The 27617-nt window shown below is 46.4% G+C and overlaps 1 protein-coding gene and 1 pseudogene across 6 annotated transcripts in view; both read right to left on the bottom strand.

The window, feature by feature from the left end:
- PDSS1 (decaprenyl diphosphate synthase subunit 1) overlaps positions 1-27617 on the bottom strand; it is a 44129-nt gene that overhangs the window by 4439 nt on the left and 12073 nt on the right. For 2 of the 6 annotated variants that reach the window (XR_015722418.1, XM_045775363.2), the window contains exons 5-9: positions 15766-15907; positions 12995-13106; positions 12791-12900; positions 4539-4619; positions 4320-4433 (exon numbers count right to left, since the gene is read on the bottom strand). Coding sequence is in view for 5 of the 6 variants with exons in the window: in XM_045775363.2 (XP_045631319.1) it covers positions 4320-4433; positions 4539-4619; positions 12791-12900; positions 12995-13106; positions 15766-15907 (559 nt within the window). In the remaining variant the exon portion in view is untranslated. Of the gene's footprint in view, positions 1-842; positions 3954-4319; positions 4434-4538; positions 4620-12790; positions 12901-12994; positions 13107-15765; positions 15993-27617 lie in introns of those variants that run through there. The other 4 variants (XM_045775364.2, XM_045775366.2, XM_087857614.1 and 1 more) reach the window with 4 other exon arrangements.
- On the bottom strand, positions 22274-25872 carry LOC123778156 (E3 ubiquitin-protein ligase Mdm2 pseudogene; annotated as a pseudogene).

The following is a 27617-nucleotide window of genomic DNA, read 5'->3' as shown; positions in this document are numbered from 1 at the left end:
ATGTTCCTTTCAGAGCAAAGTATGTGTCAGAACAAAGTTCTCAACATGTCGAGGCTGCTCACATGCTTATAAAATGTAAAGGCCAGCAAATGGTTAGTTCTTAAATGAAAACCGGTAATTTGTTTTAGTTACTGGCCTTTTAAGAATAGAACAATTCAAGCTTTATAGGAAATACATCAGGAAGCTCAAATCAATTTTAGTGGTAAAAAAGCCAAATCAAGTAAGCATCTGTCTTAGTATGGTGTTCCAAAATCGGACTTCTGGCAGGCCATATCCTCAGAACTGACAGGACACTGTCCTGGGCATCAAGTAAAATGACCTTGTTCATGGTGCGTGAGCTTTCTCCGTACCAACAAGGGTGGTAAAATGTGCTGTGTGCGGACTCCTTTGACTATAAAAAGCATCAAGAAAGCCAAGTTTGAAGAAAATATTTGCAATGAGTGTGACTACATCCTTCCTTTAAACATGTAGTGTGTGCAATTTTAATATGCAAATACCAAACTCTTCCCCTAGGCATTCGCCTGTCCCCTTACTGTGATGTGGAGCAGAAATGAGAAGCGTAATGGGAACAACAGTTGCCTGCTTACAGATTTCGTGAGAAGTTAAGAAAATTCTGTTTGTCCAGGCTGTTTTAGTTTGAGGGTAGGGTGACCTTTTAAGAGTAGGATGAGTCAGGGGCACCTGGGTGGCTCAGTCGGCTGGGAGTCTGACTCTTGGTTTCGGCTCAGGTCATGATCTCAGGGTTGTGGGATGGAGCCCCAAGTCAGGCTCCACGCTCAGCAGAGTCTGCTTGAGGGGTCTGTCTCTGCCACCCCCTTTCTCTCTTTCTCTAAAATAAATAAATCTTTGAAAAAAAAAAAGAGTAGGACAAATCATATTCTAACTGTGAAATACATCCCTAAGCTAAACTACAAAGGTGATCAATAAATGTAGTGAGCTTACGGAAACAACACCTGGGTAACTAGGGGACCAGCCAGTCACAGTAACAGAAGCTTGTACAGCTGGTGCAGGGGCTGGGGCTGCTGACGGCAGCTGGGAGTGCGGCTAAGGCTGACATTTAGGGCTGGTGACTTACAAATAAGACAAGCAGAAGAAAGGAAAAGATCTTTTAAAGGATTGAGAACTAATGTAATCTCACACAAAAAAAAGAACCCAAAAAACACTCCCATTTGGTTTCTGAAGAGCTCGAGATCCAACTTACATACTCTTTTTAAAGACTTAACATGACGTTTTTGTTCTTACAGTAAGTATGTATACGCATATAGATGGAGCGACACCGTCATCACTGGGACCTCTCCAGAAATCCCGAAATTCTTCTTAAATCCCTTGTACCAACTGGTACCCAGAAACCTCTTTAGAGAGATGTCAAAAATAGTGAATTCCAAAGAGAGGGAGTTTCTATTAAGTTGCTGGGATAGGAACAAATTCCTATTTCAAGACAACGACTGTGTTAAAAAGGAAAAATGGTTTCCCAAAGTGGCTCGTTGTGGTCGAGACTCAGTGTTCACAGATGGAAAAATTCAAAGGCTAATTTAGTAATTGGCAAACAAAACTCACCCACCTATAGAAAAAGATTACAAACATCTTACAAGGACTCCACGAAATGGGGAGGTTAATGACATCCTGAGAGCCGACGCAGAGGCTCTCCCAGAGCGCCTGCCGCCAGTCTCAGAGCACACAGGTTACCTGCTCTGCGGGAAGCCCCCCGGGGTCAGACAAGCTCTCAGCAACGCCAGCGCTGGCCAGAATAGGACATTGTGGAGTGAGAGGAATACTGGTCTTAGAGGAGTTGGTGTTTAATTGTCTGCTGTGCCATTTACCAGATGTTTAATTCTGGCCAGGTTTGCGCATCACCTTATTTGTAGAGTGGGCATAATACCTACCACAAAGAGGAGTTGTGAGGTTAGAGAGAACGTACGAAAGATCCTTTGCAAACCATGAAAACAATGCACTTTCATTAAATGGAGATACTGCAAGTCTGTTATTTTGGAATTCGTTTTACTCAAAATCACTTTTGGCCCCATTAATCTTTTCACACATTTCTGGCCAAGAATCCCCTTTTTTGAAAATGTAATCCACGGGAGAGCCTACACTTGATGTTTTCTTTGAGAACAACTTAAACTTTTTTGAGTAACTTTTGCCTGTGCCCACAGGACACAACAGCCGGTCAACTTAGGAAACAAGTTCTGTCCGGAGTCACTTCCTGCTCGGCCTCTGTGTGTTCCCTTTTCTAAGGCTGCCGTGCGCAATTTTTCAGTCCTTCTCCTACCGCCTTACAGGCAGATGGGAACAGTGCTGTCTGGTGAGGGTGAGTGGGTGCCTCGTGACGCTGCATGTCCCAGTGAGACACCGGAGCACTGCGGTTTGGGACGCTGTGAGCTTTTGTGTGTTCCTTTTCCTTGCCTTTTTTTTAAACCAGCATTTTTAATCTCTTATGTGTGACTCACTCATTAATATGTAGGAGTGATCCATTTTGACCCCTTGACCCACTATATCTGAAGGGAGAATTATTCATTACTCCTTTGTGTAGAGGAAAGCAAATTCATTTATTCTGAAATATGCTCACGGTGAAACAATCAGAAGAGGCATCCATTCTTAATCATCCTACAGACACGTACAGACTCAGCTGTCAGTGTCACGAGGGCTCATGACGATTATTTGTAACTGTTAAGATTTCTAAAAGTACGACACCCAAAGCTTTTTGGTAGACTGCAAGCTTCTTTCGGAAAAGACCTGTTCCTTAGTCATCCTGATAACCTCAGGGCTTCGCTCCAGGAATCCTCACTCACATTTGCTGGCCAGGTTCTCAGGAGCAGACAGACCGCTTACTGTTTGCAGTTGTCTAGATGGCTGGCAGTGACGGATCTTTCTAGCCTGGGGCATGGCTCACGAGTCCTCAACTTTTATGTGGGTTAATGGTAAAAAAATATAATGTTCCTTACTCATGCTTTAATGTATACAAGGGGATTGTATAAATTTTTGTCAGAACTTAGCACACGTTTTAAAATTCTCCTTGATTTTTGGAATGACAAGTTCGTCTCTGTAGGAGAAAGGACCCATTCATAGCACGCCTCTGACTTCTCACCTCTGCCTCAAAATTCTGTGAGGACAGAGCCTGGTAGTGAGGACAGATATTTCCACAAAGGGCTCCAACATCTCTGTTCAGAGCCCTCATTCCTCAGTTGACTGCTGTCCACGAGTATATTGTCCTGGCCCAGCCCCTCCAAGCCATCGGCCTCCTCTGAGGAGAATTACCCTGGTTAACGGCTCTGCTAGACAGTGGATAGAAGATCTCTCCTTGCTTGGATCAGAAATTCATCAAAAGTAAGGTCACTGGTTTCAATAATGGAATCACTGAGTTCTATGGAAGACATAGTTTATCTTTGTAAATTCTGAGAAAGAATAGAGGCACAAATCTCAGAAAGACTAAAAGTTACTAAAATTTTAGACCAAAGAGCTAATTTTTTAATTTCATGGCATGGTGATGAACATCTTACTGCTTTGCCGAGTTTTAACTGGATTAAACATACTACAAAGATGAAAATCTATTAAAAAGACGTCCAAATGTCAGCCAATGTCCCACTTACTTCAAAGCACATTTGGACCAGCCCCAAGCAATGTGGCCAGGCTCCAGAGCAGGCTCTGGAAACGTCTGCCTCACAGTCCCTGCAGCATCTGCACTTCCTAAACTCTCATCCACATTAGGGAGAATATGAAGGCAGCTTTACTTACTTCCTTAATGGACAGTCCCTCAATCTGGAGAAAGAAGGAACTATGTGGTTCTAGCAGTGCATTCCACTGACTTCTTGACATTTTGAGGCAATGGCCAAGGCTCTCTGAGTGCAGCAGTCTCATTAAACTTCTAGAACTGCAGAATTTCTCAGAATTTCTTATGCTCGGAGGCCCTTCCTGTGCCTTTTTAAGGGGCTCCAAGGGATACCCCAAGTCCAGTCCTATAATCAAGATGCGGAAACCATTCACCTTGTCAGTGCCTAAAATATATGGAAATTATCATCATGCTACCTTAAATGCACACAGCGTTTAATTTGTAAAGTACCTCCATGAACATTATCTCAGTTCATCCTCACAACAGCCCTGGGAGGAAGGCTGTAATCTCCTCAGCGTCACCGATATGGACACAGATAAAGCTTAGAAGTAAAACAGCCAGTCCCAACATCTCGGTCACAGAGGCCAGGATCCAATCTAGACCTGAGGTCTCTCATATAAATGCTTTCCCACATCTCCCTTATCTGAACTCCCCCATCAGCTGTGCCTGGAAGACACAAAGCACTGTGTCAGAGCAAGTTTGGGAAACGTACCTGTTGGCAAGCGAATAAGACGGGGCCAGTGGCTAACCCAAGCTTCAGGTCCGCTGATGTTGGTTTGCCCATCTGGTCAGAACATGAGGTGAAGTCCAACACATCATCTATCAGCTTATGGACGGAAAAAAGGAATGTCAGGAGCACGGCCACGCCGGCATCATCACTACCCTTCCCCCTGTGCCAATGGGCCATGTTTTTAAAAAGCAGAGGACCAACCTGAAAGGCGATGCCCACATTTTTCCCATATTGATAGGCAATCTCATGCACCACTGGGTCCGGGCATCCTAGGACAGAGACCTGAAGCAGAAAGATCATTCTGGAAAAAGTTGCTGACAACGAGCAAGGCAGCCAAGCCCTGAGTGCAAGGATGCATACATCCACTCCCTTAAATAAGAGGCGGTGAGGCTGTATTATGCGTGGTCAGGAGATCCCGCCATCAGAATGAGACCAGACACCCACAGAATACCTGTGTTCTTAGAGAAGGGATTTCAGCCTTGATCTCAGATTGTTCTCTTAAATTCTAGGGAAGCTACCTTCCACCGCTCCTTCCCTAGGATAAGACCTCTTTCTCACTGCTTTCAGCATTCAGCAAAACTGGCCTAAATGTTGGCTCTATTTTTATTTTTCTATTGATTTAGCCCCTATTTTAGGAATAGATACCTAATCTGCTCTAATCGCACACAATGTTGCCATATATTTCCTCATTTGTAGTTCCTCTCTTTTAATAATTTTTGGTGATTTCACTTATTTCTCAAATGCAGTTATTTTCCCAACATGTCTGTAACAGCCTCAAGCCTCACACTTCAGAGAGATACTGTTTTCTCATTATCAAAGGGCCGTCACTGGTCCTACTGTTTCTCTGTTTCTTATGCAAGAAGTAATTAACTACATAAACGCTCCCCACCCCCCCTTTTCAGTGGAGGAGAAATAGGACTTCTAAGTCTTTTTAAAACTCAAAAAACCCTACCTGGCACTGGCCACTTGAGCGCACTTCCCACTGCTCTGCTAAGCGTGCTAAGCGGGCCCTGCCGCATTTCTAGAAAACAAAGACCGGGTAAAAACCAAAAGGGGGGAACGGGGGGGGGGGCGACATCGACTCCCCTGGAGAGGAAATGTCTATACTGAGTGCACGAGAAAGCCAGATGGCATCAGTGTCCTGCCTGTAGTGGGTTACTGATGATGAAGAGCCCCGTCGGCTTCAGCCCCTGCCTCCGTGGCCCCCTCGTCGGGGCCCTGTCTGCACAGGCATCAGTGGCGCCGGTCGTGGGGACTGGGGCTGGGGGCGCTCTGCAGTCAGGCCGCTAGGGGCGCACTTCCGCCCCTTGCGACACCACGTGATCTCAGTATTTCTGTGCTTGGGTTTCCCCCTTCTGTCAAATGCAGGATCTAAAGCACTTAGCTCGGGTTGCTGTAAGGAATGCATGTCATGCTACTTTTAAACCTCAGCACGGTGCCTGGCAGCTGGTTCTAACACTAGATGTGTGCTGTTACTGTTAATAATCCTCCTCCGCATCCCCCGGTGCAGACGCAGGAGCTGGGCAGGGTCCCTGCATCGCGGCTACTAAAAGCCAGATCCCACCACCTGCTCAGCCCAGAGGATGTTTTTGATGACGTAAGGAGGCCCGTGACTGTGCACGTCTGGCTGCACGCCCTCGGATGAAAATGTGCGCGTCGTGAAAGGTCAGGTGACCACTTCCTTGAGTGAATAGTAAACTCATAACAGCTACAGGGAGGGCGTCCTCTTTCCAACCAAACTACAGAATCTAGGAAACCACATGTGAAGCAATTCAGAAACTTCGGCAAGAGTCAAGATAGCCGTCCACTTGGCTGAATGAGCAGACGAGATTCGGGCAGGCGGGCATGTGCTGAGCTCAGAACACGGGGACACCCCCTTTCTAGATGGAAATACTTCACAGAGCGCTCCTGTTCACGCAGTTACCTCAACACAGAATAGCGCCGCAGTGCCAGCTTTCTTCCCGAAAAGCAAAAGCCACTTCAACGCTCCATTCTATTTCTAAACTTGCCGGATTCAAATTTAGGGAGCACCTAGCATAAGCACTTCACATTAGCTTAGTTAAACCTCACAACGTCCCATCAGCGTTTCCGCGGTTGACGGTTGCGAGGGGCGAACAGTTCCCCAGCACTCAGTCGGCGCGGGTCCTGCTCTGAGGTGGCCCGCGGGTCAGCTCACTCACGAGCGAGGCCCGGGGGCGCAGAGGGTTCGCCCCAGATGTGTCGGGGCTGGGAAATGGCGGGATCAGAATCCGAACCCGAAAGGTCTGACTCCAGAGACCGTGCTCTTAAACACTTCACTACGTTGCTTCTGCTGGGCACAGAACGGAAGCTCGAAGGGGTCAAGTGACGTACGGTTCAGGAAGCACACGGCTGCGGGCCCGCGCTCACGCGCTAACCCACAAACGAGCGTCTCTCCGTGGGCAGCTCCTGCTTCGCAGGCGGGGAAGGGCCCTTTCTGCTCGGATCTCCACCACGGCGGGGTAAACGCCGGTCCTCACAGAGAATCCTGCTCCCCCACCCTGGGGAGGGGCTGCGGGGGTCTGTCCTTCCCCAGCCGGAAGGTCACAGGCCACGCAACACAAAAAGCGCAAAGGAGGTGTGCCGGCGGGACGCGAGCGCTTCCTGTCCCCGCGTCAGAGGAGAGTTATCGTTCTGGACGTGGCTGGGGGACAAGGAGGGCTTAAGTCAATGGAGGAGGCGCTTGGCTAACCGTCCTGCGGGAAGCAGGCCCACAGCCAGGTCATGGGGTACACTTGTGCCTCTTGGCGAGGAAGGGCCACACCTCCCGGAACGTTCTGGTGCGCCCTGTCTCGGAAAGGCTGCGGAGTCCTGATCGCACGGGCAGGGGCCGGGCACTTGGTATTATCTCTGTTGTCTCTTAAGTGTGTGCGCCCACCATGTCAGACAGATACGCACATGTATCGTGTCTTACTAAAAACAGTGGAGATTCCTGGAGCTCCATTCTTACATAAAAATATCAAAACAGGTTGTTGTCAAAAACCAACTAAAAGTATCGGGGGAGAACACTGGCAACATAAAATCACGGATCAAGAGCTAGTATTCTTACTATATAAAGAGCTGTTTAGAACTGCGGGGATGGGGGACCAGACACCCGCTAGAAAGCGGGGACAGGACGCGGATAGACAAGTCACAAAAATTCAAGATAGAAAAATGGCCCTTAAGCCCCTGAAAAGTTGTTCAGGGTTCCTTTAGAAAGGAGCTATGCGAATTCAAACTCCACCACGATGCCATTCCTGGGAGCGGGAAGCCTCGCGACCCACTCTGAGCGAGGCTGCCGGCGACGTCGACACCCGCATTCACGGCCGGTGGAAACACGGTAACGGCCCGACCTGGCTGCGGAGATCGGTGCTGGGGCAACAAAACCACGGACACAGTCACCCCGAAAGCCAGCCTGCAGGTGCACTGCCAGCAACTCAGAAGCACACGCCCGGTGTGGCACTGTGCCCTCACCTGTCACTGTGAGGTGCTAGGAGCCCGAATGCCCGCAGGCAGGAGGGGCTGAGAAAAAGCACGGCGCCTCCACACGATGGGATGCGAGGCGGCTGTTTACAAAACGAGAAGGGGTTCCACAGAGCAGCATGGGATGGTCTCCCTCATACCTGGTTAGTCGCAGAAAGCAAGGTGCCAAGGGAGAGTGGCACAGCATCCTGCTTTTCCTTGTAAGACAGAAGGGGAAATCCCAGCCTGTGTGTCGTTCATTTGTGTACCGAGAAACACAGGAAGGAAAAAGCAGAAACTGAGCCTGGTTCCTCGCAGGGGGGAGGAGAGGCTGCCGAGCCAGGTGGGGGGCTGGCGGGCAGTCACCTGCGGTACCGTTCTGACGCGCAGTGCTTTGTCAATGTTTCATACACTCGAAAACGAGAAAACGACAGCAGCCTCCAACCCCAAACACAAAATCCCTAAGATTGGGAGGGAACCCCTAAAATGGAGTAAAAAAACCTCACCTATATGTCAAATACTAACGTAACCACACTGAAAAGGGGTGAAAAGTAACTTTCGAACACAGATTTTTGATTATATCATCCTCAGGCTAAAGACAAAAGGAGCTGTAAACGAATACTGAACTACTAGTTACCGATTTTTAAGCCCCTATCGTATATTCTAGGGGACTGAGCAAATAAATATATTGGGGAAAATGGGAGCCAAGCTTCTTACTCTCAGGGAAAGGAGTTACAAATACAGTTGACCCTTGAATAACATGGGGGTCAGGGGTGCCGACACCACTCCCCACCTCCCGTGCAGTTGAAAATCTACCTATAACTTTTGTCTCCCCCAAAACTTAACTACTAACAGCCTACTGTTGACCAGAAGTCTCACTGATTAACACATTCGATTAACACATATTTTGTATGTTGTATGTATTATATCCTGTATTCTTGTAATAAAGCTAGAGAAAAGAAAATGTTATTAGAAAAATCATAAGGAAGAGAAAGGACTTTCACAGTGCTGTATTTATTTAAAAAAACAAAACAAAACAAAAAAAAACCAACCAACCCGCACAGAAGGACCTGTGCAGTTCAAACCCATGTGGTTCAAAGGTCAACTGTATGGAAAGAAGGAATGCTAGAATAAATCATGAATCCTGTCGTTACCTCATGGTTTTAAATACACATAGATGAGGGGTGCCTGGGTGGTTCAGTCGGTTAAGCGTCTGTCTTCAGCTCAGGTCGTGATCCCAGGGTCCTGGGAGTGAGCCTCACAGGGCTCCCTGCTCAGCGGGGATCTGCTGCTCCCTCTCCCTCTGCCCCTCCCCCCTGCTCCTGCTATCTCTCTCTCAAATTAATAAAATCTTAAAAATAAAGAACTACATAATCATAAAATAAATACACGTAGATGAGATATAAAAAGCCCAAGATAGATGCATACCCATTTTTATATATATACTGTCCACTGGGAGGGCCCAATGATACCTAGGGCAGGATCTTGGTTTCTAAACACCATTCTCCACCAGAAAGAACAGGGCTCCTTAGAGAAACTATGAATCCCAGTACTGGAAAGAACACGATAGGCCTGGAACACCTCCTGCTAGAAATTAAGAAAGTGCGGAAAGAAGGAAGAGGGTAGACAGATTAACAGGACACAGGAGCCAGATTAAAGGGCCTTGCCCACTGGCCAAATATGGGATCCTTTAGCATTTAAATAAATAACAATAAAGGGTTATAATCCATAGAATAAGAAAGCAAGAGCCATTATAGATAAGATCTTCCTTAAAACAGAAGACCCACTCTATTGGAGAAGCAGGGCGTGGAAGGAATGATGGAATTCGCACAACTGTCTTTCACCACCATCGTGGGAATAAGTCGAAACAATCATAACTAGATGTGAAAACCGGAGAGCTTGATAAGAAGCAGATTTACATAATCTCAAAATACCTTCCCAGATAGGGAACAATAGTAACTTTCAAGTGAAGAAACCTGGCAGTCACCACCACAATCAAGTGGTCAAAGTGAACATCGCCAGTACCGGGACAAAGCGACGTCATGTGCCCCGGACAGGACGAACCGAGAAGGCGGCCTCCCTTCTGCTGTACTCCTGCCCCAAATGCATAACCTGTATCTTAGTGTGCGAAGTCGCAGACAACTCCAGCTCGAGAGTCCAACAATATAACCGGCCGGTGCTCTTCAACAGTTCACGGTAACGTAAGAACGCAGACAGATTGGGGAACTGTTCCAGAAGAGACTGAAGATTCACGACCGCTAAATGCACCGTGAGAACCTGGATTGGATCCTGAACCAGAAAAATTTTCCCCTTCTTATGACAATATTATGACAGTTGGCAAAATAGGAATAAGGTCTATCTGCAGATGAGGTAAGAATATCGTACCAAAAGTCTGTTCGCAAATACAAGCCACAGAACAAAAGCCTGTAATGACGCGCCATGGCTTTGAAAATAAAGTAACAGGAAGACAGACCATCGATGCCAGGCCCCATGCAGCACTGGAGAGAGGAGAAATTCAGAAAGAAAGAAAGAAAGAAAAAAAAAAGAATGAAAAACGAATACAGGATTACCACACCCAGTTCTAGGTTCAAATCCCAGCTCAGCCACTGTCTGACTAACATGGAATGGGCCACTGGACCTCTCAGATCTCATTCCCATTAGATTTTCTGGGGAACAAATCATAGCCTTCATTGGTAAGCTCAAATGTATTCTGCGTGACTATGTATACAAATAAATAACACTTATTTAACAACATTACTACTATTTTCATATCAATCACTGTCCTAAAACAATCCAAGATAGCCCTCTCTTAGATTTTTATACCATTTCTACTGAAAATACAAGTGGTTAAGGAAGGGGGGTGGTATCTTAGCATAAATTATAAGCTGCTCAATTTCCTTCAAATTCCCGTAACATCTTAGACTCTTATTAGTTATTCCATAATAATCCCAACGTTTAAATTTTCTGTATTCCCTCTTTTTGGCCCTTCTAGTTTGCTTTGCATGAACTTTTGGAGCCCCACATGTCTTTGCATTTTGAATACCAGGAGTATATAAAAATAGCCCTTTTGAATATGTAACACCTCTGGAATATTTCTACCCATAGGCACTTAAATATAGAATCTTTTATTTAGAACGCTCACACTATGATTTTGCTTTATTATTCTAACAGTTCTGGGGTTTAGGAATAAATCACAGAAAAAGTGGGTCGTTGTGGGATGATGCCAGCATGCCTCCTAGTGGATAGCATAAAGCATCTCATTTTTTAAAAAGGGCTGAGCCATGTTAATACACACGTCTCCCGGAGCCTTGCTAATCTGTGAAGAACGGGGTGCAGTTTATAAATGAGTACGTGGGCTAGGACAGAATGTCTCTGGCTTTCCAAACAGAGAGGATAGGGACCACAGTCCAGGCTTTCCTTGGTGCCTCTGGTCCATCTCCTTGGCCCTTCATAGGGTTTGATCACAGAGGGCATCAGCACCTCTGGTTCTCACAGGGTGCTGCGGCCCTGTGCCTGTGGGATGTCTACTTTGTGTGAACGACGACTCTCAGCGTGTCCAGTTCCAACGGCCCCGCTACCCACCAGCGCTTCCTGCTGCCGTGTCCAGCCTGTGAAATCACCCGTGAGCCTCACCGAGGGCCCTAGCTCGCCTTATGAGATTGGCGCTCCGTCTTCATGGAGATTTTGACCATCAGAGATACGATGGTCAGTGAAGGGTTAATGTAACAGATTGATGGCACTCCCTTTTAAAACCAGTCATTCTTTTATTCAGCATTCTACTGGCTACCATATTTTCATCCATCTCTCTATTTAAAAAACCACACCTGTAATTCCTTGGAAATAAAATACCGACCCTTTCGATAAAGACAAAAATGGCTGAAATCGTGGCCAGCACGTTCTACGTAATTCACATTTCTTAGAGGTGTCATTACGTCTTTTTAGAAAGAAAATGTCCTCATCCTTTTATGACTCAGTTATCCATTTCTTGACACTTTTCAGAACTGAGCCACTGTTGGCAAGAGACCTTTCTCACTGGAGAGGCCTGAGGAAAAGCTCTAACTGCAGTAATAGTAAGAGCGCACGAGGGCAGCAATGCACGTCTGCGCCCTGGAGGGCTCCCTCTGTCGCTGCTTTGACCGCAAGGGGCCAGGGCCTGCCCACCACTCACGTCTGCCACGTAGGGTAGGCTGAGACGCAGTCATATGAGCAATGCCATGGGGAGAACCCGCTCTCATTTAGGGGACAGCACTGAATACCACATGCTGTAGCCTCCAGACTCAGGGGAGTAGGGACTTCTTAAAAAAAGAAGAGCGGAGGGAAAGCCAGGGAGGCAGAGAAGAAGGGATGGTTCACACCTGATTTATACCCGAAGAAAAATGGCGTGGGTTTTTTTTCTTTTTTCACAGGGCTTGAACTCACAACCCTGAGATCAAGGCCTGAGCTGAGATCAAGAGTGGGACAGTTAACCCACTGAGACACCAGGGTGCCCTGAAAAATGGCTTGTTTATATGTCATGTAAAAAGACCGAGAAGATCTACTACTCATAACAAAGGCCAAAGAACACCAGGACAATCTAACAGGCATTTTCTCCTGGGCAAACAGCATATTTAAGGACAAAGCACTTCGCTAGTTTTTAAGGGTAAATGGCAGAAATGGTATACGGGACAATTGGGAAAGCAATTATTTATGAGAAGTTGTTCCAAACGTCACACAGTTTGGAGATTAGACCGGGTGCAGAGGGCTAATTTTGATTCTGCTCTTGGGAGGAAAGATGAAAAGTGAATGTCCGCTAGCAAAAGACGACCGCAAAAACAAACCCACAGCAGAAGCTCTCCGCTGTTTGGGGATGTCATCCTTTTCTCAATGACCTATTGGGATTTTGGTTACTATTTTAAGGTTCTCCAGAGAAATGTCCCTCAGGAAAAGTAGCTCCCAAGAAAGAGCTATGAGGCTTTTTTTTTTTTTTAACTTGAACAAAGACAGAACGTACATACTGCTTTACAACTGTTGGCTATCAGACTGGCCGTCTTCTTGAAGGTCTTCTCAAGGTAGTGTGCAAATCTTTCGTTCTCGTTTTCTTTTGACCCCAGCTGTAGAAATTCACCTAGAAAGAAAGAAAGGGTCACTTGCCATATGGCTTGATTGCCTGGCTAGTTAGACTGGGACTGAATAAAAAAGAAAAGTCAGAATTAACCTACCACGCACCAAATCTTCAATAACTTGGGTTAAAATAGATATCACAGCTGTATTTCCAATTCGTGCCAGAGCTATAGACGCCGCAGAAAGAATTAAATCACCAGCAAGAACAGCCTAGAAAAGAAGAAAAAAAAAGAAAAGCATCAGAGCAGTGGAGAAAAGCATCAGAGCAGTGGAGCCCACAACGGAGCTGGCTGTCAGAGAGGACGTGCAGGACGGGAGGGAGGGGTCATCTCCGCGGGAAGTCTTCCCTTCCCTCCTCCTTGGCGGGCCTCTAATAATCAGTTACAGATTCGGGACATTGCTGGAACTGGATCGGTTCCCAGAGATTACCCAGTCCTTCTCTCCAGTTCAGAGCACAGCAAGTGAATGCCGGGGGGACGGGCGCTATCTCGCTCTCCGGCTTCGCGCCGCGGCCGCACCAGAGTGCAGCGGCCCTCGGGTCAGACGTGCTGGAACCCTCGCGCTTTGCTCACACCACGCTGTTGTGCCTGTGCACTGACTGTCTCTTCTATTCAGAAAATCCTTCCCCTTCTTCACTGGGCAGACTCAGCCGCACAGTTAGCTTGGGTGACACTTCCAGGAAGTCCACCGGGATCCCTCAGTCTGTAGATGCTTCTCCTCTGTGTGCGCGTGCACGTGCACGCGGCGCCCCTCGCATACTGGGGTCTTCACACTGTCTTCAAACACCGATGATGCCCTATTTACCCAACTCCTTGGGGGCCCGGGCTGCGGATTATCTCAGCTGGCGCCGGGCACACCCCAGCACCTGGCACAACGTGTGCTTTTTTCAGTGAAAAGCAAACCAAGGCATCCTGGCTCCAAGTTCAATGCTCTTTGCTATACACACTGCCCCCTGTTCCTAGAAAAAATTTTTTGTAGTGAGCACTAATCAATATTTTTCCAATCTTCTTTAGATTGGGAGTAGGTGCCCATACTGTACTTACAGCTTGTTATAAATTATACATAACTGAATTATACACTGTAATCAAATATACTTATTTTCATATTTAAAGATATGCCTGAGTTTTATTATAGTGTAGTTACAAATTGTAAATGCTAGATTTCATAGAAATTTTCAACATCACATTTCAATTTTTTTGTCTTTTCTCTAGTATCTAAAATTAGTGTTCGGTATGTTTACCTATTAATCATTTTATATAACATATTGTACAAATTATCTCGACATAAACAGAAATATACATGTATAGAGTCATTGTACCCAGGATGATATATATGGACACATATATATCCCTCATCCACCCCTCCATCATTAGGGCTCTGGATCTCTAGGCTTTTATGTCTTTCCTCTCCTGGCCCCAGGGATCCTAGAGGCCAAAAGGTTCCAGCGTATGAAGGTGAAGCCGCCAGACTGGGCGCTGGGGAGCGCTGGGTGAGGGGCTGAAGGAAAGGCTGGAACCCGGGCTCCTGGAGGAGGCGCTGTGTGAATGGATTTTTATCGGAAGCACAGGTACCTTCCATGAGAGGCAGAGAAGGGGAGGAGGCTGGCAGACCAGCCTCAGGCTGAAAGAAGCCGCCAACAGCAGAGGGGATCTCGGGGGTGGGGGGTGGGGGGAGGGGTGTGTGTGTGTGTGTGTGTGTGTGTGTGTGTGTGTGTGTGTACAACGACGGTTGGTCGGGACTAACTAGGCAAGGAGAAGACCCGAATTTGTTCTCCGAAATAAAGCTTCAGGACGGGCCCTGAAAACGGACAGCCGCCTGTAGGCACGTGTCCTAGAGGTACCCGTGACCTCTCCAAAATGAAACTGCACCCCCTCACACGTTTTTTTGAAACAACGTTCTGAGGTATGGAATTCTGTCAATAGGACACAAAACCTTTTAATTTCACATGCGAAACAAAAGATTTGTCAATGAGATCGTAGGACTCGGTACACAGCAAAGTCACGTACGCGAAAGTAAAACCAGCATGTGAAGATGACAGTTCTTACACATTCCTTCTTTTTCATAAGGGCGGTTAGAAAACAGGAGGGAACCCGGTACCATAGACATGTGAGGAAGGTGAGCAGAGGGAAACCTTGTTCACACTCGTGTTTTGTTCGTGAGGCGTGTGCTGCGGGGACGCCGCCTCCGAGCAGAAGGCCTGGACGCCTTCCCGTTCATTCGTTCAGCGCCACTCCCACCTTCAACCCGTGACTTAAAGATCTTCAGGCAAAAGTCCCCATTCTACATTCCCCCTTCAAGAGATGCTAATAAAATACTGTGGAAATCGGCTTTAAAATATACATGTATGAACCAAATTCAATTATAGAGCCTCTATTTAAACATGTATAATTTTCACAGTAGATGCGTGTATGTATATATATCTTTTCACATATCTATATTTAAGATATATAGATACACACACATAAGTATTTTAACTTTCCTTATTTACTTGCCGTGATACTCTTGCACAGGGCCGTCAATAAACGGTTAAAGAATTAAACTGGACCTGCGTAATCTGAGCCCAAAAGTCAAATGGATGGTTCCTCAGGAGATATGCTTTTTGGATAACAACGAAAATCCCTTTCCCTATAACCAAAAGGAATTCTGCATAAAACTGTGAATAGCCAGAAATACGAAGCTTATTTTCCTGTGGTTTTCTCTATTACGACATGCATGTACACACACAAGACGTGAATACTATTTTGAAAGTTGGAAGGCTGCATTTGAGGAAGCATATTTTACTTTTTAATGAGACAAATCTAAAAAGTAAATGCAATCCAAAGAGCGTGTGAATGGGTAAGAAGATGAAAAGGAAACAAAAACACCGTACCTTCTTTTCACCCCAGATCTTATTAACCGTGTGTTTTCCTCGCCGAGAACTTGCGTCGTCAATGACGTCGTCGTGTACCAGACTAGCAGTGTGGATCATTTCTGCAATTAAGGCTATGGAGCGCTGGCTTGCTTGCACATCTCTAGTTAACAGAAAGCAATGCTTTTTAACAGAGACGCCGCCTATAACCTTCTCAGCAATCATCTTGTGAAAACGGGACATCCGATCTAGGATAAAGAATTTTATTTCTCTAAGAGAAACTGTATAAACACTTTAGCTTCTCTACCAAGCCACTTCTATCATTTGGAGAACATTTTAAAAACGCATGAGATACCCAGCCAAGACTCTGTTTTATGGACAACACATTCAGAAGGAGAATTTGTATGATCGACAACAACAACAAAAAAGCTTAAACGGCTCAGAAGTCTGGCCGTCAGGCTGAAGAATCACCCTTATACCCTGTAATCGTGGGCATTACGGGCAGTTGGTCCGAGTTACGATTAGGTTAGGAGATTTCAGGGGTGCATGGGGGAGACAGGTCAAGGAGCATTATGGAAAAGTGTACTGAAGAACCAATAGTCCCTGTGTTTAAAGCTTTTAACATTGTGTTAAATGAAATGTTTAGGAAGAAGACCTTAAGAACCAAGACAGAATTTTGGTCAAAACTGTCTTCCAATCCACGTTTAACCTTTGCATTAGAAACTGAAACTTCTCGGGGCGCCTGGATGGCTCAGTTGGTTAAGCGTCTGCCTTCGGCTCAGGTCATGATCCCAGGGTCCTGGGATCGAGCCCCGCATCGGGCTCCCTGCTCAGTGGGGAGTCTGCTTCTCCCTCTGCCTATGTTTGCTCGCTCTGACAAATAAATAAATAAAATCTTAAAAAAAAAAAAAAAGAAACTGAAACTTCTCTTTCCAGCTATAATACAATATACAGGATAAGCACTCTCAAGAAGATACATGGCTGTGAGGTTTACGGCTTTTAAAAGGAAATGTGCCCCAGTTCCTTTTTAATCATCATCATTATCACCATCATCATCTATGGGCATTTTAAAAACTGAATTTGGAGAAAATCAAATTGGGGAAATAACCAATGGAATTTTCTGACCCAAAAACACACGCCCGACTTAAACAAACACATGCTGACCAAATGTTTCACTTATTCCAATGGCTTACTTTTCAGACACACTCACGCTGTCTCTTAGAGGGGAGCAAAGTCAGAGGGATGTTGAAATAGTCTGAACATCTGCAAAAGATAGTGCCCATTCTAAGTCCTCACATCTAGCAGAAAGCAATGAAAAAAGGAAGTGCAAGTACATAAAAGCTGCGGATATTTAACTAGACATGAAATCAGCCTGGAGAATGTCTTCTGATCTTGCTTTAAATATAATTTTAAAATGCGGTGTTTTGCTGCCAACTCTCAGCTAAGATTTCAGAACAAAACCTCAGAACCTTCCAACTGCTTTTAGCCCAGAAATCACTTGTAAAGTGCTGCCCATTACTTATTAACCTGTCACAATCTGACAGCTCTAAATCCTTCCAGATCACACCACGTTCTTCAGAGGCGGGGGGTGGGGGGGGTGGGGGGGTTAAGCAGCAGCGGGTAGGGACGAATTCTAACGCCGTGGTGGGAAATGAGAAGATGAACGTTCCCATGGTTTCTATGAGCTGGTTCTGAAGCCCTTGGTGAGACACTTGCTGACCCCACAGTAGGAAGCCTGGACTTCAAATATTTTTCAGGTGAATGTGTTGGACCCTACCTTACTTGAGTTCAAATGTACAGGAAAATGTAGACATTTACAGGTGTTTCCTATAAAGGCTATCTCTCAGGGTATTTTCTCAACGGCATTTGGGTCTCATTTACACTGCCTAGGGCTTCGTAGCAGAACTTACCTTAAAGCGACTGTGAGGGCCCCTAACCGTTCTCATGCTTTCACGGGGGGGGGGGGGGGGGGGGGCGGGGCACCTCCATCATCACAAACTAGGTCAATGGATGGGGGTTCCTGCCAGGAAATGGCCGCGCTCACTGAGACACCGGAGTTTTTATGATTTGAGGATATTAGAACAAAGACAAAGATTTCTTAAAATATTTTGATATTTCAGAGACCGGATGTATACAGAAAGGCCACCTGACATGGCTAAGCTACTGAGTGGTGCGATCAGGCTTCTTGCTGAGAAGGTTATCTGGCGTTGTGACACAGCCCCGTGGGCGATAAACATCGTATTTTAGATGCGTTCTAATTGTGTCTGATGTCCTTCCTACACAACTAAGCTTTAATGCGTGTCGGCTTCTGTCAGGAAAAACTGCCACTGCTTTTCCACAGCACAGCATCATGCCTGGAACCAAAATTTACGTATTACAGAACACTCTCACGCTGTCTTTAAGATGACATCTCCAAAGTGCCAAACTGAGTCATGCCTTTGGAAAGCTGGGCACTGTTTCCACATCCTACTGGGGGAGAGCTGACACACTTTCCCGGCTTCTGGAGACGTGTAAGAAAAGCCAGACTGGCAAGACGGCACGAGAAACAGAGGCCCTTGGCTTGAACGTTGGCTATGTCCCCTGTAGTCACACACGCACGAGGATGTGATGATTCAGCGGCCCCAGGACGTTTGTTTCTTCCCCTTTGTTAGACTGACAACAAAATTTTTACAATGGTGTATTTCAAGCACAGACAACAACTAGGTGTAACAGTATAATGACGCACCCCCCCACTCTTTACCCAGCTTACAAGCGATTTAGGTAAAGTGTTATTTTCCTTATTCATACTAACACACATTGTGAAGTCTTTTTTTTTTTTTTTAAGACTTATTTATTTTTAGAGGAAGAACGCGAGCAGGGGGAGCACAGGGGGAGGAAGAAGGAGAGAAGCTGACTCCCCGCTGGGTGGGGAGCCTGAAGACCTGGGACTCGACCCCACGACGCTGAGATCAAGCAAGACCTGAGTCGAAATCAAGAGTCAGATGCTTAACCAACGGAGCCACCCAGGGGTCCCTGTATAACGCAAAGTTGTAAGTTACACGTAAAGCCCCCAGTGTGGGAAAAGGGTCTCTAAACAGAAATTCAAACCTTGTCAATGGATTAGCTGGGTTCGGAACAAACGAGGGAAGCAAATTTAAATAGTGAATGTGGCTTTACTCTAACAGCAGAGACTCAGAAGTTTCTATTCCTAAATCTACAGAGGTTGTGTAAAGAACAGAACTCTCAAGTGGTATTCGAAGGGCTCTATTTCTATTTCAAAATGTTTTTCGTCTCTCCTAACAATTCTAAACCTAAGCGTTTCCCTTGGCTTGTTAGGACTTTGACAAGCTTAGTGTTTCTTAGACATACATCCCTCGTCCACCATGTCAGAATCTGCGGCTGGGGCCCAGGAATCTGCATGAATATGAAGCAGGCCAGGCGGTGCTGCGGCACAAAGTCTGGGAAACGCGGGTTTGGGTACCGACGCCGCCTTTGCCGGTCCGCAGCTGCACCGCCTCTAACTCATGGACAAATGGGACAAGACGGCGCTGTCCTGTTCTAAACATGAGCCAGAACCTAGAGGGGTCCGTTCAAAGGTGGTATGCTATTGACTCCCCAAGTCCTCCGCGGCCCAGGAGCACAATGGCTCACCTGCTCGCCTGCACAATCACGGGAGGCTGACCTCTCTTTCCTCTTACACTCTGCATCCTTTTGAGTTTTAAAGCCTATGACCGAATACTTTATCCGTTTGGTACTGAAGAAACTCTCTACTTAAAAGGCAAGTCAAGTCCTTCTCTTTCTCCATCAAATGCTTCAGGACATAAACCACATCTCCTAGTTGTTACCTGATAAAAGTCCACACATTCAAGTTTTCAGTATGCCGAATGCTCCATCCATCTAGACACAAATCAGATTACCTTTCTCCATCACTGAATGGACTTGCTACAAGTTGGGGTCCTTCACCTACTGAGACCATGGAGTGTGTTCTGCTTGACCCTCCCGTCTGCTCGTGCAGAAGAGGCACCCCTGGAGGGAGAGAGAAGCCCCGGGGCCCCTCCCCACGCTGACATGATACGACCTAATGCCGGGGTCTGTGCTAGTTTCCCGTAGCTGCTGTGACCGATTACCACAAACTTGGTGGGTTAAACCACAGAAACTCTCTCAGACAGTTCTGGAGGCAGAAAGTCCAAAGAGGGGTGCCTGGGTGGCGCAGTCGTTAAGCGTCTGCCTTCGGCTCAGGGCGTGATCCCAGCGTTCTGGGATTGAGCCCCACATCAGGCTCCTCTGCTGGGAGCCTGCTTCTTCCTCCCACTCCCCCTGCTTGTGTTCCCTCTCTCACTGGCTGTCTCTGTCAAATAAATAAATAATAATAATAAAAAATCTTAAAAAAAAAAAAAAAAGTCCAAAGAGTTCCACTGAGCTCAACTCAAGGTGTCGGCAAAGCTGTGCTCCACTCACAGGGGCACCCCTCTGCCCCTTCCAGCCGGTGGCAGCTGGCCGCAGGGCTTTGGCCTGCGGCCACAGGGCTCTGACCTTTAAGACCGGCATCTTCACCACCTCTCTGCTCCACCTTCACAGCTTCACGCTGCCTGCTCTCCTGCGTGCGTCAACCTCCCTCTACCCCGCTCTTACAGGCAGACATGGGGCTGCATTTAAGGCTCACCGGATCATCCAGGGTCATGTACCCATGTAAGATCCTTAACTGACATCATTTCTGCAAAGACCCTTTTCTGCTGTATACCGTAACACAGGCTCCAAGGATGGGGATGTGAATGCCTTGGGTGGGGCCATTCTTCAGCCTCACGATTTCTTACCTTCACTAGCCTCTTGCTGGGGGCTCAAATGTTTCCTTGTCAGTGATCTGATTCTTGAAATACCTGCTTTTACTGCACCGAAGATCTCCTCTGTCCTCATTATTGATACTACATTGAAGTGTCTCCCCTTCCACAGCGGCGGAGTGGGACCAAAGGCGTTCCTGACCATCTCTCACTCTCTAGTTCTCCTTTGGCCTCATGTTTCTATTTCCTGGCCTCTGTCTTTGGCCTCTGCAATCTCGTTCCCCTTTCCTGTATTCCTTATGGGCATGTCGAGGATGGACTGGCATGAACACCAAAGGTGCCTTCCATCTAAGGAACAGCAGAGTGCAGGGGGGATGCCTGTGAGCTCAAACTTGCTTAGCAGGTCACTATCCTTGGTCACTGGCTATTCACCTTCCAAAACCCAAACACGGACTCCGGGCTCAGAGCAGCGTCTGTTTCTCTTGGTTGAGAATGGTGGTTTCAAGCCTGATCACCAGCCAGAATTCAGGGGCAGTTCTAACATTAAGAGAGAAGAACTGACATCCAAGAGCAGCAGCTCCTGGTATTTCACATTTAGCTCTGGATGGCACGGATGCCCACAAAGCCGCATCACACATGACGCGGGTTCATGCTACTATTTATTTTTTTGCCACTGAAGACGCACTGCAGAAGTTTCGGGATCTGCGGACGTGCAGAGAGCAGCCTGCCACAATGATGTCTTAGACCTGCGGCTTACCCAGGCTGGTTTTGCACACAGCTTTCTCCATAGGAACGGGGCACTACAGAAGAACACAGCACTGGGTTGTTTGTTTGTTTTTTTTCCCCAAATTGGCCGCAGCGAATGAAAGTGTGGTTGATTCCTCCGGTGATGACATCACCCTGGCGTGCTGGGTGCACGTAGCACGTTTATAAGCCTACAGGCCTCTTGCTCTCACTGCTGTCCTTATGCTTGAGCTGGACCTCACCAATGCAAGCAGTGGCCACCTGGTTATCAAAGTCCCCTCTGCCTCAGTTGCTGTCCTTTATTACAGACTCTACTTCAAGATCCCTTTTTAAAAAAAATGTTCTGTTGCTTTTTATTAATTCCTGTTAATGGTCCATTTTATAACAACATATTCAACACTCCTGAGCACCTTTTGCACTTCTGCGTTCATATATTTATCTTTTTAAAGGAGTATTTGTAAATGTCATAAATTCCCTACCGTATATAATTGAAAGCTGCCTAGAGGATGGACAGTTCGGCCACAAACTTTTAAACAGCTGATATTTTTTTTTCAGCCGAGAAAACATTTTTTTGTAAAGACTAAATCAAACCCCAGTTCAGAATCCGAACAACGAGCAAGTACGACTACAAACTTTCCACAAGACGTCTCCCTATGACAACTTGCGGTTACCTTCATAAGCCAACAAACGCCTACACACACTAATCAGTATCTTTAAAATGCTTATTAAAAATGAAAGTGAACTAAATGATGCCGAGAACTAACCCTGGTCTGCCTGGGGGACCGCAGGCTCCTGCCTTAGAGCCAGCTACAAGACTCGGGCCCAGTGCTTTGTGTCCCTCAATAAATTCCTCCTGAGCACCTGTCCATGTGTGTCACAGTCAAGAAGAGGTTCTTGGCCTCGTGGCATTTAGTTTCCTAGCTGATGCAGAGAAATTACAGGCAATTACAACTGGGGTTTTTCACGCTGACGAGTAGCAGGGTGGCCAGCCCAACTCCCCTCTCTGCCCCAACCCCAGCCCTTCCAGACCATTCACCATCACTAGCTGAGAAACCACTTAAGCCAACCTGCCACGGGATAACACGTGTGGGAGATAACACAGGAGGAAGAGAACGGCAGTTCGTGGCCCTACTAAACTGTAAGATCCTCTCTCAAGTTGAGTCTATTCGATACCTTGGAGGCTCCCAACTGTGTCGAGCTGTCCCTTAATATGTGTACGGCCACAGAGGGCAGGCACCGCCATTCCAAAAACAAAAGCACATTCAGACGTGCACCTCTGATTACCCGAATGGATGATATTCAAGTATAATTTCTTTTTAAACACAACTCATTATGAAAAATTATTTCTAAGATCCAATAATCATATTCTTGAAACAATGCCTAAACATTTAATGTTTTTATTTGGAAATCAATAAATAATATAAAAATTTAGACAATCAAGACATCTGCAATGTAAAGGCACCGGAATGAGACTATTTCCAGATCTGAATGTTTTGTGAATAGCATAATCACTGCATAATATACCCTGAATATACAGTGTTTATAATCTCATTTTTACTAACAACTCTCCTCAGAAAGGTTCCAGGATCATGTCCCCATTTCAAGTTCTAGTTGATTCTAGTTGATTCTAGTTGGTTCTAGTTGCTTATAAAGCCCAAATTAATAAAGCTTTACTGCACTTCTGAGGACGGGTCTCTGGCTACGGTGCTAATCCATGTAGCCAGGTTTCCTACTTTCATATGCGTATGTGGATAAGTCACGTGCATGTGTGGTTTTCTTTTAAAGTTTAATACAATGTGCTGTTAGTGACTGGCACACAGATTTGCTGTGCAAAATTATAGCCCTCAGTTCTACTCTAAACTTACAGTCCGGTTGATTTTATTGTCCTTACCCGAGTACATACAACTGTCATACATGGGAGAAAAAAACTGGGACCTTAAAGTGCTTATTTTCACTACTTTGCTTAGATTCCGATTTAAATATAAATGGAGATATGAACGTACGCAGTTTGAGAACTATTTTAGAATTCTCTTCTGACCCCATCTTTCTAGAAGGAAAATGATGCCTCATTTCTGGACATATCAGCAAGAAGAGATAACATTCCCAGCTAGTTTAAAAACAATCCTTCTGTTTACTGAATTTCTGGATTAGTCTGTGAATTCACCAATTTCTAAACCCAGCTTTAAGCAAAGGTCTGAAACCTAGGTAACTACCAGGGCCTATGCAATGCAGCCCAAGAAGGCACTTCAAAGTGTCTCAGGATGGTTTTCCAATTTAGGGAAAACAACAGATTGTACTAAATCCTGAAATTATGTGTGGAAAAGAGCCTGGTATGCAGGTGAGACCCCTAGGACAATTCCACATTTTCCTACAGGGCCTTAAAATAGTTTTGTCTTATGGGTAAATGATGGCTTTCTCAAAGACTTCTCAAATGACACCATTACCACCTATCTCTTACTAGACCAAAGAGTTGGAGAATTAGAAGTGCATTTATACTTACATAGCACTAAATACAACTAACAATTTCTTTTTTTATCTGGAAAAAGAATTTTAAGAGGCTCTAAAAGAGCAGAGAAACTAAGGATTGGAAAGTTTTAAAGTATCTAAAATTTAAATATTAAATCTTTTATACAAACTCTCCTTACATGAAATAACATACATTTAAATGTCCTACTTCTATATTTTAAAATCAGATACTTCTCTAAAATGTAAGAAAGTGGAAATTATTTAAAATACAAGAGGTTGGGATGCCTGGGTGACCCAGTCAGTTAAGGACCTGCCTTCGGCTCAGGTCATGATCCCAGGGGGTCCTTGGATTGAGTCCCGCATGTGGCTCCTTGCTCAGCGGGGAGCCTGCTTGAGATTCTCTCTCTCCCCCTCTCAAAAAAAGGAGAAAACTAGATTCCACCATTCTTTTGACTTTTGTTTTGTGTTTTTTATTTTGTTTTGACTTCTTGGCTGCCATAAATGATGCTATTAGAAGTTGACGGCTGGGAACAGTCCTCACTTTCTTGGGGTTAGGAGGCTTGTGTGATTTTATCACCATTCCCTCAGCACAGGATTCTCTGGAATCATTCACTGTAGGTTTTTGTTTGTTTGTGGGCTTTTCTACAATCAGAGACATCAAAGCCCTCTTCTCCTTGTGTTGAGTTTTCGAGTTGGCTTTTGTAGGCGTTTTCCCTTCATCTTTCCTTTATCGTCAGGAAGCCAGCTCTCACGAAGGGCCCAACATGTCTGCAATGAGGTGGAAGGGGACGACTCATCTCCCTGCATGAAGTACAGCTCTAACAGTCAGCTGAGGAAACTTCAGGATCTTCAAATGCCTGTTTCACTCTCCCCCGCCTGATGCAGCGCCTCAGTATTCGTCCTCATCTGCATCGGACAGTGCTTGAGGCTGCAATCTTCTGCACGGAGAGACTCAACCTCAAAGTCTACACCAGCTTGACCTGAAACTGAATCCTGATCCAACCGATCACCTCACTCTTCACTTACACCAGCCTCCAGATCTGGGTTAGACAGAGTCCCCGTTGATTCACTGCTGCTGCTTCTTTCACAAGGGACTTCCCTTGTGACACACAGAGCAAGGTTTCATCAATGGAAAGGGAAATTCTATCAGATCTATGAGCTCTGTCGTTCACCAGGTCATTCATCCGAATGTTCTTCTGCTTCACTAACTGCTCTCCTTCTGGAAGAGGAAGAGGTCCATGGTGGAGACGCCAATCTGAAGGCACAGGGTTCTCTTCCTGTAGCTCCTGTGTGGGTCCTTTTGATCTCTCCCACCTTCCAGGTGACACCTCTTCTCACTCACGCAGGTGCCTGAGTCGGACAGGTCATGCCGACTGACCACTGCCAAGTGTCTGTAGAACGCTCTATTTTCCTGTGCTCTTTCACAGAGCAGCTCGGTGCTCTAAAAAGTCCCCTCAAGATCCCTGGGGCCACACGCTGTGCCGATGCTTCTCATCACGTAGTCATGTAGTCAGACTGGCCGAGAGGAAAGAGAACTTCTGTCCCAGTAAGATCAGTATCGTGGCGCGTGTATCTCTAGTGCGGCCCTTAACCTTGGATCTGCGGATGCCCAAGGAGTCCTCATTCATAGCTTCAGTGTCTCTTTGTGTGTCGACAGACTTTAACCACGTTAAAAGCAATGGCTTCGGTCTCACCAGGGTCTGCGGTGCTTACAGGACCGGCAGTAGACACAGATGTGTCAGTGCCGCACGCCTGCCCGGCTCAGGGTAGCACAGTGCTCTACGTGGGTGACCACAGGTATCCAGGTCTAGTCGCCCGTGAATACGGCTGCTCCTCACCAACTGGGGGTTTTCTGCGTCCCCAGTAGGGGGAGCAGGGACCCTCAAGGCTCCCCAGTTCCCTCTACTGGACACGCGGGAAATGCGACGGCCTGGACCTTGGCGACCATTCCACTGGCAGGGCCCAGGCCACCGGGATGCTAGAACGCACCAGGTCCAGAGGAGGCTCCCGGCAGTGAGAGAGGCAGGACCTCAGTCAGAGGGGGTAAGGCTGCCCCTCGGGCTCGGGTTCTCGCTCCACTCTCTTCCAGGTGCTGGGGCCACAGGAGCCCAGCGGACCGAGGGAAGCCTGATGCGTGGCCCCTGCTGCCCTCCAGATCCATTCCAGTACGGATACCGAGGTTAAAAGCAAAAACGTTTCTTTTGGCACCAACTCTCCCGCCTATCCCATAAATTGCTATGGTAGTGGCTGGCTCGGTGATTCAGAACACAAAGAAATCAGGAATGGTTCCAGAATCGTGAATGGCCTAATCTTAGGAATCATTTAAGTGAGATGGTGCTGTAATGACTGTTTTGTTACAGTTTTCCCAGGGTAGACTTTTGTCATTTCCTTTGTCTGTATTAGTATCATAAAAGTCACCTCCTCGGCACGTAGGATTTTCATCACACTTGGACCCTTGATATCATCACTAATGTGAAAATGGCAACTTATAATCTGTGCCATCTGATCAAATGTCTGGCTCCATAAGCTGGCCCAGTGGGATTCAGTGCCCCTTGGTCATTTGCACAATCAAGACCAATATACCGTGAGCAATCCTGTTATCCCAGTCACTGGCTGCGATACCCACTTCCAGAGCTGGAAGGCTTCCACACAGGGACGGATGGGGCCAAGAGCGAGGACAAGAAGAGGTCCCCTCGATGTGGTTGCTGAAAGGGGGTTGGGCTTGTTGGAGAAAGATGAGACACTACGGCTGTGCTGCGTTCAGTGAGGACAGCAATTTTATGGACCTCTATTGACTCGAAAGCTCGTTTGTGATCTAGTTTGATAAAGTAAGTCTGACTTACAGTCAGTTTGCTGAACTCTGGTGCACGCTGAGTTCTCTGGGAAGCAGACTCTGAAGTTTAAAGTACAGGATGTCTGTCTCAGGAGTGCCCTTGGGATCAAAGGCTGTGGGAGGGAGAGAAGGAAACAGGACTGGGGTAGAGGGAGAAGTGTCTGTGATGTAGGCCCAGCCACAGTGTGTGCTGGAGCAGAAAGGCCCTTCATCTCTCAGTCTCTGTGTGTGGGCCGGCTCTGGTGAAAGGATGTGCGGCAGCGGATGCAGTCCTTGAGGCTGAGAACTGAAGGTTCTCTGCCAACGAGACGGGGTCCAGCACTGAGTCCTTCACTGCAGGCGGACCTAGGTGGCGCATTTCAGAACCACTACAGCTGTTTTCAGACCTTTCAAATCCAAGTCTTTTTATTTGTGTGTTCTTACTTTACCTGCCCAGGTACTGTGTTATCAGGATACAGACAGGAAATATACAGATTGAGTCTTAAGCTCTTCGGGGCCATATTACCTTTGGGAGAATATATTATGAGCCTCTGATATCCTTCCCCAGAAAAATGCAAATACACAAAAAATTCTGCATACAATTCTAAGGGACTCACAGACCCCTGTAACGATCATGGACCTCAGGTTAAGAAGTCCTAGTAAAGTGATCTTGCAAGGAATATTTAATGGACCACTGAAAAGCTTGTAACAGAAAAAGGAAAATCAATAAAAGGTAGTTTCTCCCCTGGCTATTTCTTAGGTATCTGTTCTATTCAGTTTTCCAAAATCCCCTCTAGGATTATTATATACCTATGTAATAGACATTTCACACACGAGAAGATCCATTTTGATGAGCCTCACAGAAGCCATTAAACTCTGATTGTCAGAGGATAAAGCAGGGATCTCTCAATCTGCCATCACCAGCGAGCGAGCAAGCAGGTGCAGTACTAGAATGGGTTCTGGTGCCCCCGGGGGGCTGGGGGATGCCTCCGGTGGCACTGGCTAAAACCAGGGGCTCTGTGAGGTCCAGCCCCGAATCTATAGCTCCCTCTTATCCATACTGTTCTAAGTCTTCCTCAGCAAGCAAAACTGGA

This window comes from Ursus americanus, chromosome 31 (assembly GCF_024610735.1).
Source record: "Ursus americanus isolate L20-20 chromosome 31, mUrsAme1.1.p, whole genome shotgun sequence".
NCBI classification, from domain to species: domain Eukaryota; kingdom Metazoa; phylum Chordata; class Mammalia; order Carnivora; family Ursidae; genus Ursus; species Ursus americanus.
This window is presented reverse-complemented; position numbering and strand designations above follow the sequence as displayed.